The sequence below is a fragment of the Phytophthora infestans genome, genomic scaffold (genome assembly GCF_000142945.1).
Source record: "Phytophthora infestans T30-4 supercont1.7 genomic scaffold, whole genome shotgun sequence".
Lineage (NCBI taxonomy): Eukaryota > Oomycota > Peronosporomycetes > Peronosporales > Peronosporaceae > Phytophthora > Phytophthora infestans.
In genome coordinates this window covers 2787580-2799595 of record NW_003303752.1, presented here as the reverse complement: position 1 = coordinate 2799595, position 12016 = coordinate 2787580, and the positions used below count along the sequence as shown (strand labels likewise).

Genomic DNA, 12016 nt, shown 5'->3' with positions numbered 1-12016 from the left:
TGGATACCCCTGTCTGTGGTGAGGAATGGTAGAATTGTATGATCAATCTAATCGTACATGCATTTTGACTAACGATACAAGCTAGAAGGTACTTTGAGTATTGCAGCCACCGTCTACAGCAATCGAAGGGAGCAAACGGCCAGTGGGTCATTTACTATGGCGGACGACGATGGCGCCGGCTTTGCGGCGTTTATGGAGACAGTAGGCGGTGACAAGCCCAAACAGGCGGTGGATAACCCCAAGGACGAGTATCACTATGAGGAAGAGCAGGAAAAGGAGGCTATGATGAAGAACTATCACCACCCAATGAAGCAATGGTTTCGTCAGAGGCCGCAGCTCGAGGTGTCACATGAATATTGACTATAACGAGGCCTTTGCCGATGCTAACGTGTTTATTGCTCTATGGCGACTGTAACAGGCCAAATACGGCGCATTCCCACTCTTCTGGCAGGAACTCAAGACGTGGGAGCCGTACCGGGAGGTGCGCAAGGCTTACATCAAGTTCACAGAGCATGGGGGCGACGTTGAATCCACAGAGAAAAAGGAGAATGTAGTGGGCATGGATAAACAGGAGAAGAGAGGAGATACAACGACTGAACCAGCAGAAGAACAGCCGAAAAAACGACGTAAAAGTCGGTGGGGAGAACCTGTGGAGTCTGCAGCGGACGGTAGTGGCGAGAAGAAGAGAAAGAAGTCACGGTGGGCACCAGCGTCCGGTGCGTCGTCAGGGATGACTGGTCTCTTTAATGAAAAGCAGCAGCAGTCGGTAATTCTTCGTGCAGAGCTGGAGACCATTAACCAAAAGTTGAAGACGGTGGTGATGGATGCAGCTCTGGTTGAGAAAGATCCGAGCAGATCGCCGTCGCCTCCACCGCAATATGACTCGAACGGAAAGCGCACCAACACACGCGAAGTTCGTATGAAGGCTGCGTTGGAGAAACGCAGACGCGAGACGATTGAAGAGCTCGTCAAGATCAATCCACTCTTCCGACCACCAGCGGACTACGCGCGTCAGAAACTGAACCGTAGGATTTACATTCCTATTCACGAGTTCCCGTCCTACAACTTCATTGGTCTGATCATCGGCCCACGCGGTAACACGCAGAAGCGTATGGAACGAGAAACGAACTGCAAGATCGCTATCCGTGGCAAGGGATCCGTGAAGGAAGGCAGCAAAGGCAAGAAGATGAATGCCGATGAGAACGACGATCTGCATGTGCTAATCACAGGTGACCGTGAGGAAGATCTCGACAAGGCAGCCAAGGAAGTGCAGAGTCTGCTGGTGCCAGTTGATGATACGAGGAATGCTCACAAGCAGAAGCAGCTGCGTGAATTGGCTCTGATCAACGGTACACTCCGAGACGATGACTATTGTCATATTTGTGGTGAAAAAGGACATCGCCAATGGGAGTGCCCCAACCGAGACGCTCAGCGTACGTATCCGTAAAGTACTCTTTTTACATGAGTGTTGCTGCTAACTATGACTGCGTTGTTTATGCTGAGTAGGTACCTTCAAGGCTGTTAACGTCAAGTGTGCCATTTGTGGCGACTCTAGTCACCCGACACGTGACTGTACGCAGAAAAAGAAGTCTGCCGAAGAAAGTGCAGCCATTGACAAGGAATACCAGCAGTTCATGCAGCAGCTTGGCGAAGCACCTGCCACATCGACAGCGACAAATGGAAAGGCTCCAGGAGAAGTGAACGCTGGTGCTGCAGCGCCATGGTTGCAGCCAGCGAAAATGGTGGCGCAGCCTTGGATGCAGCAGTCTGTTGGTGCACCTGGTACAGCAGGCGCGCCTGGTGTTCAAGCTCCACCTGGGACGACTGCATTAGGATCTACTCCGGCTACGGCATTCCCACCTCCAGTAGCTCCGCCTGGTGGGTACGATTACCAAGAACAAGGACAAGACTGGGGGCAGCAAGGATGGAATGGTGGGTACAATTCGTATTACGGGTCATGGGATCAGAGCGGTCAGGCAGCTGACTATCAGGGATATGGACAATATCCTCCTGCGGGTGCTGCTGGCGCTGGTGCACCTGGAGCTAACGGGACCGATCAGTACCAGTATCCGCCATACGGCAATCCGCCGCAGTAACAAACTAACTGCATAGTGTCACCAACTCAGTGATGTGGAACGAAGAGCACCAGGCACGCCCCGCCAGTTGGAGACATGAGGAAGGCGGATCCGCGACACCAGCGCAGAGGAACTAACTCGTAGGAATACACAGGAGACTTTTGCTTGCTGATCCTTCGCTTATGTGTTCTTTGTTTGTGCTTGTTGCTGTACGAGGAAACCAACGCCGCCGCGAAAATACGGGCCGAACTGTGCTTCGGATTGACTGAATCAGTGCTGCTGTCATAACCATTATTCTGTTGGCCGCTGAGTAGATTAGTTTCAGGCTGAGTCGATCTCGCCGTTCAATTTGAAGGTCCAATATTACTGAAATGTCAGAGTGTCCTTCTGGTGCAAACGTATCTTTCGCTTACAGAGCTCCAGGTTAATGCACCTTTTTGAAAAGCAATATGTTCGGTGCAGTCCTTGTTGCACCGAAGCGTGGCGATACCTAAACGGGTGGCTTCTTGAGAAACGTATCTTGTCGACTTAGCTGCCTGAAAAGCTCCTGGCGCAAGTAATCGAAAGTTCTCGGTTAGAAGCAGCAATGCCTACTACAGGGCTAATTAAAAGCACACTTGTTGACGGCTTCCATCGGACACGAAGTAGTTTTCGAAGCGCCTTCGAAGATTGAGTAAGGAGGGCTGATCCGTGCAACTGCTTACATTCAGCAACACGTGGAAAAACTCTTTCCACATGTCGACTTGCCAATAGCGCTTGAATTGCCGGAAAATTTCCCAGTGCGTCGCGCCCTGGGCATTAAGGCAGGGCTTGACTTCCATGTACTCCCCGAAGAGCATGCAGTGCATCGTCCCGCAAAATGCAAACGTGTCGATCTGGTATGTCCACGGACGCTGAGTAAGCATCTCGACGCATTGGAAGCCTTTTGCGTGGCAATTGCCTCTGAACACTGTCCCCTCTGGATACAGACTTAAGTCTATCGATCTCCCATAGTCGATCAGATAAAGGTCACCAGCCGCGAAATCTTTGTCAGCTTTCGATTCTTGGTTGGTCATCGACAGTTCAGATGACGGGTTCCCAGGTATCATCAACCAATTGTCCGGTTTGATGTCGCCGTGAAGAACCTTGGAATTGTGAAGCAGCTCAACGCAGCGCAGCATCTTGATACCGTAGTAAACAGCTAGCACTTCCGGAAAGACGATACCCCACTGCGAAAAAAAACAACGTTAACAGTAGCTTCTGTAAATGCCATCTATCATTGGAGATAATTACCTGCTTGTAGCTATTCAGGACATCGAAAAGTGTACCGACATGACCTTTTTCCATGATGAGCAAAGCTCCATTCTGTCGAAAGCAGATTTAATGAGCCACGTTAAGGTCGGCAAGCTTACAACCAGCAAAATCACGTGCCGGGAATAAATGAAGCCCGGAAAACGTTGGAACAGGAATCTTCTCATCCGAAAGTCCTCTCTCAATCCTCAGCTTTTTCTTGATCTTGTTTGTGATGTAAAACTCCCAAGCTAGATTCTGGCGCTCCTTTTCAATCTGCACGAGCACGCATGTTAGCTACACCTCAAGGATCACCTGGACAGTGCATGCTAGCACCTTAACAGCCTTGTTGTGAGTGGTATTGCTAGCCGTGTCAACGATCTTCGCTGAGAAGACATACGCAAACGAGCCTGATCCTAATATTCCAACTAGCTGGAGAGTTAGTGTTGGGCTGGCCTTGAAGACAATCGTCCTTCGCAGTTTCCGCTTGACCGGGTTAGTGCAGGGGACCCGTGGCAAAGCCAGTGAATGGAGCTTGACGGCATCAGGTCTCGAACACAAGTACCAGTCAACTCGTCGATCAAGGATCAACTTTTGCCGGTTTTCATAAGTGTACGGGTCCAACACGAGAGCTGGTGCAGGTTTTTTTGTGCTGAAATGACTTCGCACAGTTGGCTGCGGAATATTTCTTGACGTCAAACGGTTAGTCAAAGCTTCTAAAGCGTGAGCTAACTAACATTACGACTTTATTGTCTGATGGGATCGCACGACAGTCAATGAGCACGGCAGGCAGTAACTATACCTCGATGACCCCTTTCGTACTACTTTCTTGGTTGCGCCTTGAATCCAGCGGCTAAAATATACGCTGTTCGATCAGCAGTGCCGAACACTGACAGGGGTTTACCTACTATCATAAATCGAAATTGGAAGAGTAGGCAGCGGGGCTCTACCTTTCCGTCGAGTCCTTCTCAGCGGCATCCTTTTGGGCTTGCATAATTACGTCTTTGTTCGTAAGACGTACACCACGCACCAGGTCATCTCGGGCACCGAGAGGCTTCCTTTTCTGACTACATGTCTTCTTTCCAGTCCGTGGCTCCTCCGGAACATCATCACTGAAAACCTGAAATGCTTGTCCTGCTTGAGGCTCTTGGGGAGCGTCATCACTAAAAACCTCGAATGCCTGCTTCCTTTCTACCAGAGGCTCAGCGGCATCATCGGTGAAAACCTGGAATGTCTGATTTGGAACGGACTCGTTTAAGTCTTGTCGCTGGGACTGATCCTGTGCATTGAGTGCCACGCTATCGACCGAGTCTTCAAATATGCTGAAGTGAAGCTTTCTCTCAACCGGATCCTCCTCCTTCGCATCCCAGACGCAAGGTTTTGGTTGTCGTGGTGGGCTGCAGAACATGTTGTTGATGTCTTCCAACGCAACACGAGTGTTGATAGTCATGTCTTCTTGCTCACCGTTGTGCGTTGATGCCGGATCACTCTGCGCCGTAGTTACAAGACGATCTGGTTTTCTCTCAGAGTTATTTACTCCTTGAGAACAAGGTGATGTTGTGGCCAGATGCCTCTCCGAAAGGTTGACTCTGTGAGAAGCTGTCGAAGTTGTCGCCGACGAAGTAGCAGCAGACGAGGACGACATCACATTGGAGGCAGAGTCCACGTCGCGAGTCACATTTTGCAGCGCCCGATGACTAAGCTCACGCTTTTGTTCCAAATTCTGCTGGTACGCGCGGGCTCGGCTTTCTTCGAAGGAAATTGCTTCGCCCGTCTGGGATGTGATCTGTTTCACGTTATAACAAGGTTTTTCCGATCTTCCTTTAGTTATTTGCTTCTGCAAACGCGCCTTCTTGTCGCTGGCAGTGAAGTTCTTCAGTGGTTCCTGTGCCAGCATTTCCTCCTCTGTAGCTACTCCATCCAGTCGCTGTCGTAGAGTTTGAGAACGATGTGTCAGAGGAGTCCGTCTCTTCGACTCAATTTCAGGCACAGAAAACTCGTCATCCACAAAAACCTGTAAAGGGCTGGCGTCCTGTGCTCGACTGCTTCCAGCAGAGGGCGATCGACGATCAGGTAGTCTACCAACTCTAGCGCCAGTTTCTTCACGAGCTCCACGTGGATTCCATGCACTCGGAGTCATCTCGTTCTCTTTGTCCTGTTGCTGCATGGTGCCAAGCTTTTTCCATCCACCGTTACCATCAAAAGGATCTACAGAGTGTCCAACAGGATCCTCGTAGATAACAAATACCGGTTTGTGCGCATTGGCTTTCTGGATGCGTTGGGTCCGAGCAGACGCTCGGTGCTGGTGAAGTTGTTGACGCTGCGCATCGTTTAGTTCCAATGTCCCATAGGCTGAAAGGCTTTCGAGAGCACGGCGATGCGTTACCTCATCAATTTCGCTTGCTCCTGTCTCTTCGGTCATTCGCAGCCATTGTCGACTCATGCGTCTCTGAAATTCCTTGTACTTCCGCTCCAGGAGATCCTGGGGCTCCGCGCTCCTGAAGCAACAGTAAGAGTTAAATTTTTTAAACTCAATAGAGCATTTTAAAGGCCAGAGGCGCGTACTTCTGGCCGGCTTTTAAATAAATCTTGTGTGCTTGTGGGTAGTTGGCAATCGTCTCCAAGACGTAGGCCCAGCCAATGTAAAAGAGTGAGACGCGCTCTCCGATCTTGTTTTGGTACAGATACTTGAAAATATCCTTGGGGTTGGACACCAAGTCCGCCTAGAGCCACAGAAACCTCGTTAAAATAGGAAAATTACGCACCAAATAGCATCATCCGTACTACTCACGTATTGGATCCAGAGTCGGATGTATCTCATGTCGTTCTTGTAGCGCGGATTGTCCTTGAGCTCGCGTGTGCACTTTTCAAGAACAGCAAACTTCTTGCGCGTGTCCTCAGGCATCTTGACTTCCAGCCAGCGTACGTATTCAAGCCAGGCAGCAAGCGGATCGTCTCCGTCGTAGGCCTCGACGGCTTCTTCCTTCGTCTTAAGTTCGTCCTCAAGTCGCAATTTGGTCTGAAATGAGTCATGCGCGCGCAGAGCTTTGTTCAGGTCCGCTACATTACGGCCCCGCTTCAGTGGCATCACGTTCTCCTTGGAGGCCTCCCACTCAAAGGCGTCCGCCTTGCGCTTGCGGTCCGAGGGCGCCGCGTCCATCGTCATGGTCGTCGGCTCCGGCTTCTGCGCAGCCTGTCGCGTTCGTCACGCACTAAGCTTGGTTTTTGTATGCTTCTCGTTGATCCAATGCGGAATCCGATTCGCGCTCCATTTCAAATTTTTAAAATCCCGCTAAAAATGATACTTGGCTCCTCTATACAGTGACATATGTAGGTCTCACTTGAGTGACCTGATTAATGGCGTGTTCGTAAGCGATCAGATACATGTTACTGTACATACCGGTACCCGGTACATGATTGGAAGCCCATTTATACATATCGGTACCGTACCGGTATGTATAATAGGGCTTCCAATCATTTCACGAGAAACTCGTCTGCGATCATACTTTACATATACAGTATTAAAACATGTACAACACATACAGTACAGTACTCACTTCCAGCTTTTTGACTCCGCGCCGCAGCCGAGGCTTCGGTTCTTGAAGTCACATCCGTAATCAGTTTGCTGAGAAGAAAAACGGGCTGGTTTAAGAGAGGGCTACTGCCACAATATGAGATAACCTGTCTTGAAAAAGCCGGATGCACGAAAGGGGTGAAGTATTTAAAGCTTTCAATTTTTAAGTTGTTTTAAATTGAAGCTAGATGACAGCCATCCCACGTGTTGTGGCAATACTGTGAGCACTTCCATGGTTGGCAACCGACGCAGATCATCAACTTCTTCCGGCGTCGACGTCAGTGGCTCCCCACAATTCAATAGACAGTCAAGGCGCCGCCCCACCTCCCCAGCCCAGCCATGACCCTCAACTTGCAAGGAGCTTTTACCGCACTCGTGACGCCCTTCACAGAGGACGGCAGCGCTGTCGACTACGCCAAGCTGCGTGAGCTTGTGGAGTGGCAGATCCAGGAGGGTATCAACGGTCTCGTGCCGGTACGTTGTACTATTGGGCATTGCCATTGCGTGAATGGTTGCTAACGACGCTGTCAATGTGCTGCAATCTCTGCAACAGATGGGCACGACGGGCGAGTGCCCCACGGTCTCCCACGAGGAGCACGACCGCGTTGTCTCGGAGGTGGTGGCTACGGTCAATGGCCGCGTGCCTGTGATTGCCGGTACGGGCTCCAACAACACTGCGGAGGCTCTGCGTCTCACTCGCGCGGCCAAGGACGCCGGTGCCGACGCCTGCCTGGTGGTTTGCCCGTACTACAACAAGCCCACGCAGAAGGGTCTGTACGCCCACTTCAAGGCCGTGGCCGAGGTGGGTCTGCCTGTGGTGGTGTACAACATCCCCGGCCGGACCAACGTCAACCTGACGCCACAGACAATTGCTGAGCTAGCCAAGCTTCCCAACATCGTGGCCATCAAGGAGTCGACCGGCTCGCTGGACCAGGCCATGGAGATCGCTGCGCTCTGCGACATCACTATCCTGTCGGGCGACGACAACCTGACCCTGCCGCTTATGGCCATGGGCGCCAAGGGCGTCATCAGTGTACTCTCCAACGCCTGTGAGTCACATATCACAAGTACTTGTGCTTTGCGAATCGCCCACTGAATCTACTGTTTTCATTGTTGCGTGAGAACAGCTCCCAAGAAGGTGCTGGCTGTCACTGACCCCATGCGCAAGGGTGACTACGCTGCCGCCCGCAAGGCTGCTCTGGAGAACGTACGTTTGTCTTGATCGTGTTTGGCTTTATGCCTGGCGGCTAACAATTTGCTTGAACAGATCTTCCTGGTCAAGTCACTGTTCAGCGAGGCCAACCCGCAGCCCATCAAGAAGGTGCTGCAGCTCATGGGCAAGTGCACAGCTACTGTGCGTGCCCCGTTGGTGGAGTGCGAGCCTTCAACTGTCGAGAACCTCACTAAACTGGCCAAGGAGCACAAGTTTATCTAAGGCAAATTGTAAAGCAGACCGTGGATCTGGTTAATCCAAACCTGCTATAGCCAACTCTCCTACTGTGTCCAAAACGTAATGTTGCAAGTGTTTTAAAGTCTATTCACCGCTAGGTAAGGAACTGCTATCGAACCAACATAGATTATTAACAAACTTCGGGGTGAGGACTCGAGGCGCGATGAAAAACCACAAAACTCACTCACTCGTTTGACCTCAGAGCTGCATCCCTTTCCTAGCACTGGGAAACCAGACGCCACAAAACTATCGATCTCTTGAGTCTAGTACTTGCTGGCGTTGCTTGATCTGTCACTCGAGGCAACACTGAAGCCACTGATACGCGAGCTCTCTCGGCTGTACGGAGACATGCCGGAGCTGTACGAGTCTGCGCTCGAGCGCGATGCTCGGAAACCGTACGAGTCCACAGACACTTCGCTCTGTAGTCTCGACTGGCCCATGTCCACGGAGAAGCCGGTAGCGCGAGATTCCTCCGTCACACGGGACTCCTCGGTAGCGCGGTAGTCGTCGAAGCGTGACTCAACCGTAGCACGGTCTTCTTGCACATTGAAGTCCTCGGTGAAACGCGATTCAACCGTAGGGCAAGACGACATGGAAAAGCCAATATTGCGGTTCGAGTCGTGGTCGCTCATGCCCGTGATGCGCGATGTGTCGTCTTCCGACAATCCGCTGACCGTGCTGAATCCCCCGATGCTACCGAATCCACGGGCTTTCAACTCAGCCTGCTCCATCGAGTCCAGACGAGAGTCCATGCGAGAGGACTCGGAGTCGTTCCAGTCTCCAGGCTGCAGGTACTTGTTCTGTCTCGCCGACACAACCGAGTCACCGAAATTGGACATGGAGGCTTCGCTCTGAGTGCCCGCGATGGACGAGATCTCCGACATGTTACTCATGCGGTAGGCATCAATTTCAGCCTCGTTCGAGTGAGCGGCGGCGGCAGCGGCACCGGCAGCACCGTAGCTTGCCTTCTCCGAGTACTCGTCGGTATCCAGACTACTCTTAGGGAGCGAGTGCAATGAGCTTCCGTTGCTCGAGTTGAGCTCCGATCCACGTTCTGCTGAAGCCATAATAGCGACTGAGGACTCCTCACTCATCATGTTCTCTGCAGCCTTGTTGTTGTTGCGAGATGAAATGTTGGCGACGTACGTGAGATCAATCTTGCCGTCATGGCCGTGCAGTCCGCTGTCGTCCATGTCGCTAGACATAGAAGGAGAGTTGAGGTCGAATGCCTTGTTAGCGTGCATACGCTGCTCCTTACGACGGCGCATCACGAAGGCAAAGCCAACCACACCGACAATACAGCAGCCCACCAGTGCGGCGATGATGATCACGCCGTTATCACCGAGGAAGCCGCCGCTGCCAGTCGAAGTCGAAGCTGTCTTGGTTGCTCCCGAAGATTCTGGGTCACTTTGCTGTGTCGTATCATCGGACGTGGTAGGAGCCTTCGTTGTCTTGGTTGAGGAGTCCGTCAATTGAGCCGATTCGTCCTCGCCTGAGCTCTGCTTTTCCTCGGAACCCTGCTCCGCCGAACTGCCCGAGTCGTTTCCAGAGGTGCTGCCAGGCGCACTAGTCGTGGTGGTGTTGTTGCTGCCAGACGACGAGGCAGAAGAACCTGTGGAAAGCGACGGCGCCTGAGTTAGCGGCGGTGCAGTTGTTACGGGCGGAGCAGTAGTCGACCATGTGGTCTCCTCTGTGCCACTTGAATCATCAGAAGTTCCTACGCTACCTGTATTCGACGTCGACGAGGACGAAATGGCCGAGTCAGCAGACACGATGCTGATCTTCTTGAACACGATGTACTCCTCCGCTGCGAGGTTGAGGCTGGCGTCACCGGGCAGGGCAACAATACCCACAATGATGTAGTCGCCAGCAGAGGCGAGGTTAAACGTGTTGGTCTCGAGTGCCTTCGTGCCGTCTGCGGCGAATGCTCCGGTGCTAGTTCCGTCGGCACCCGTGGGGGTTCCACCGACGTTCGTGGCGCAGTTGGTTCCGGCCGTACACGCGAATAATGACGAAGTGGTCACGGCACCTGGGAGACCGGTTGTCGCATCGATAGCGTTGGGGAAGATAGCATTGGCCAAACCCACGTTCGCCTTGGCTGACCACTTTACAGTGACGGGATCACCCATGTGGATCTCGGACGCTGTAAGTGTAAGCGTGACGCCCACCGGGCAGCGACCGACGTTGCCGGCTTCCAACGAGTCGAAGTTGAGTGTACCAACCGCCCCGTTGACACCCATGCAGTAGGTAGTAGAGCCGTCCTGCGTGAATCCGTTGTCGACGTCGACGGCATGCACGGCTCCGAGAAGCGCTAGCGCCGCCGCAGCAAAAGCTGAGACTACCTTCATCCTGCTAGTACGTTTCTCGATGGAAAAGTCTGTCGATCTGGGCTGCTTTCCTGTATATTGGGGCTATCTACTGTTGACAATTTGCGGGCACGTCGAGACCGTTTCCGCACACTGCAAAGAGTAAAAGGCCGAGCAATCTGGAAATGACTTGCATTCCCTTATTACTTGCGCCCTGGTCGGCACAGGAGAGGAGAGTCGGAAGCGCACTGGTCTCTGTGGATAGCCTCTACTCTACACCACGAAAATGGCCCAGCTGGTTCTGCTGCATCGATTCGTAGTTTTACCCCAACCGCGAAAACTCTGCCGAAACCTTGGGAAAAGTTCTTATTTTTTTTACTTTTCGTAACATGGTCCGACGAGCATGGAGCTTTTTGGCATGAGATTTGAGACGAGTATTCCGCAATCGCATCAAAGTACATGTACACCGAGCGCAATGCTGGTCAGCACCATGGACTGCCATGTTGATACACATTAATACATGTACAGCTGGATCTACTACGTTGTATCCAGAAGTCTCCGTTATTCTTGACTTCATCAGCAAGGTGCTGCGTGATGAACGGTGACAACCGTTATTAATATGGTTGTACCAGACCTATCGCCGATAGGCTATCGGTATCTCTACAAGCGAGCGACGCAATGATGGACAATACTTTCAATATAGAGCGCCCGAGGCTGCGTGGAATTTGCGCTTTAGAGTGGTGCCGAGATCGGCAAGTTGCAGTGGGCGCGATACACCGCCGACGGATGACAAGCAAAAAGAGTGTGTAGCTTCTCGCAAATCGTCCAGCGCCAACGACAACACCGGTGCCATATTGCACTGCCATACAACTTGCAAACTGCCATGCTTATTGGATCGAGAATCGATTGTCCGAAGAATTTTCGGAAATCGATTGCAAGGCGTTTTTGGCACGTACACATTAATTTTCAGTACAGACTGTACTGGGAACTGTACTACAGTACATATTCGCGGCTTGTTGTCAGTGCAAAGATTGTCTGCAATCTGCAATTGAGCGCACCAAGATCCTAAGAAGGCGACAGGCAACTCGTTTACTGTTGCCTCACTTACTTTATGTTGCTGGTGGAAATCATCCGCAGTCCAGTTCGTTCATTACGAACAACCTGATGTAGTGTACCTTCGACTGCTAGCACGAAGGGCTCCGTGGCGCGTACTAATACCACGTTGCGAGCCATACTCACCACCGCGTCGTGGCTTCTTATTTCGCAGCGTGCTCCTGCGTCCTTCCCCACTGTTGCTGGTGTACTTGTAGCTCTCTACCAACGAGCTTCATCTACCTACCCA

At 51.9% G+C, this 12016-nt stretch overlaps 5 protein-coding genes across 5 annotated transcripts; 2 read left to right on the top strand and 3 right to left on the bottom strand.

The window, feature by feature from the left end:
• Nucleotides 1-156: 156 nt before the first annotated feature.
• PITG_05366 (branchpoint-bridging protein, putative) lies at nt 157-2096 on the top strand (the record flags this gene model as incomplete). Its single annotated transcript, XM_002998975.1, has 3 exons — nt 157-342; nt 419-1433; nt 1507-2096. The coding sequence occupies 3 exons, from the start codon at nt 157-159 to the stop codon at nt 2094-2096; spliced, it is 1791 nt and encodes a 596-aa protein (XP_002999021.1).
• A 469-nt stretch (nt 2097-2565) lies between these two features.
• PITG_05365 (serine/threonine protein kinase) lies at nt 2566-3283 on the bottom strand (the record flags this gene model as incomplete). Its single annotated transcript, XM_002998974.1, has 2 exons — nt 2566-2622; nt 2693-3283. The coding sequence occupies 2 exons, from the start codon at nt 3233-3235 to the stop codon at nt 2566-2568; spliced, it is 600 nt and encodes a 199-aa protein (XP_002999020.1).
• Nucleotides 3284-3434: 151 nt separating this feature from the next.
• PITG_05364 (uncharacterized protein) lies at nt 3435-6504 on the bottom strand (the record flags this gene model as incomplete). Its single annotated transcript, XM_002998973.1, has 9 exons — nt 3435-3620; nt 3681-3996; nt 4147-4209; nt 4295-4440; nt 4540-4866; nt 4993-5381; nt 5475-5842; nt 5910-6067; nt 6136-6504. The coding sequence occupies 9 exons, from the start codon at nt 6502-6504 to the stop codon at nt 3435-3437; spliced, it is 2322 nt and encodes a 773-aa protein (XP_002999019.1).
• Nucleotides 6505-7191: 687 nt separating this feature from the next.
• PITG_05363 (dihydrodipicolinate synthase, putative) lies at nt 7192-8353 on the top strand (the record flags this gene model as incomplete). Its single annotated transcript, XM_002998972.1, has 4 exons — nt 7192-7392; nt 7472-7967; nt 8046-8125; nt 8186-8353. The coding sequence occupies 4 exons, from the start codon at nt 7258-7260 to the stop codon at nt 8351-8353; spliced, it is 879 nt and encodes a 292-aa protein (XP_002999018.1).
• A 278-nt stretch (nt 8354-8631) lies between these two features.
• On the bottom strand, nt 8632-10843 carry PITG_05362 (uncharacterized protein; the record flags this gene model as incomplete). The annotated part of the gene is made up of 1 exon (XM_002998971.1): nt 8632-10843. One exon carries the CDS (start codon nt 10714-10716, stop codon nt 8632-8634), a length of 2085 nt encoding a protein of 694 aa, XP_002999017.1.
• Nucleotides 10844-12016: the final 1173 nt, after the last annotated feature.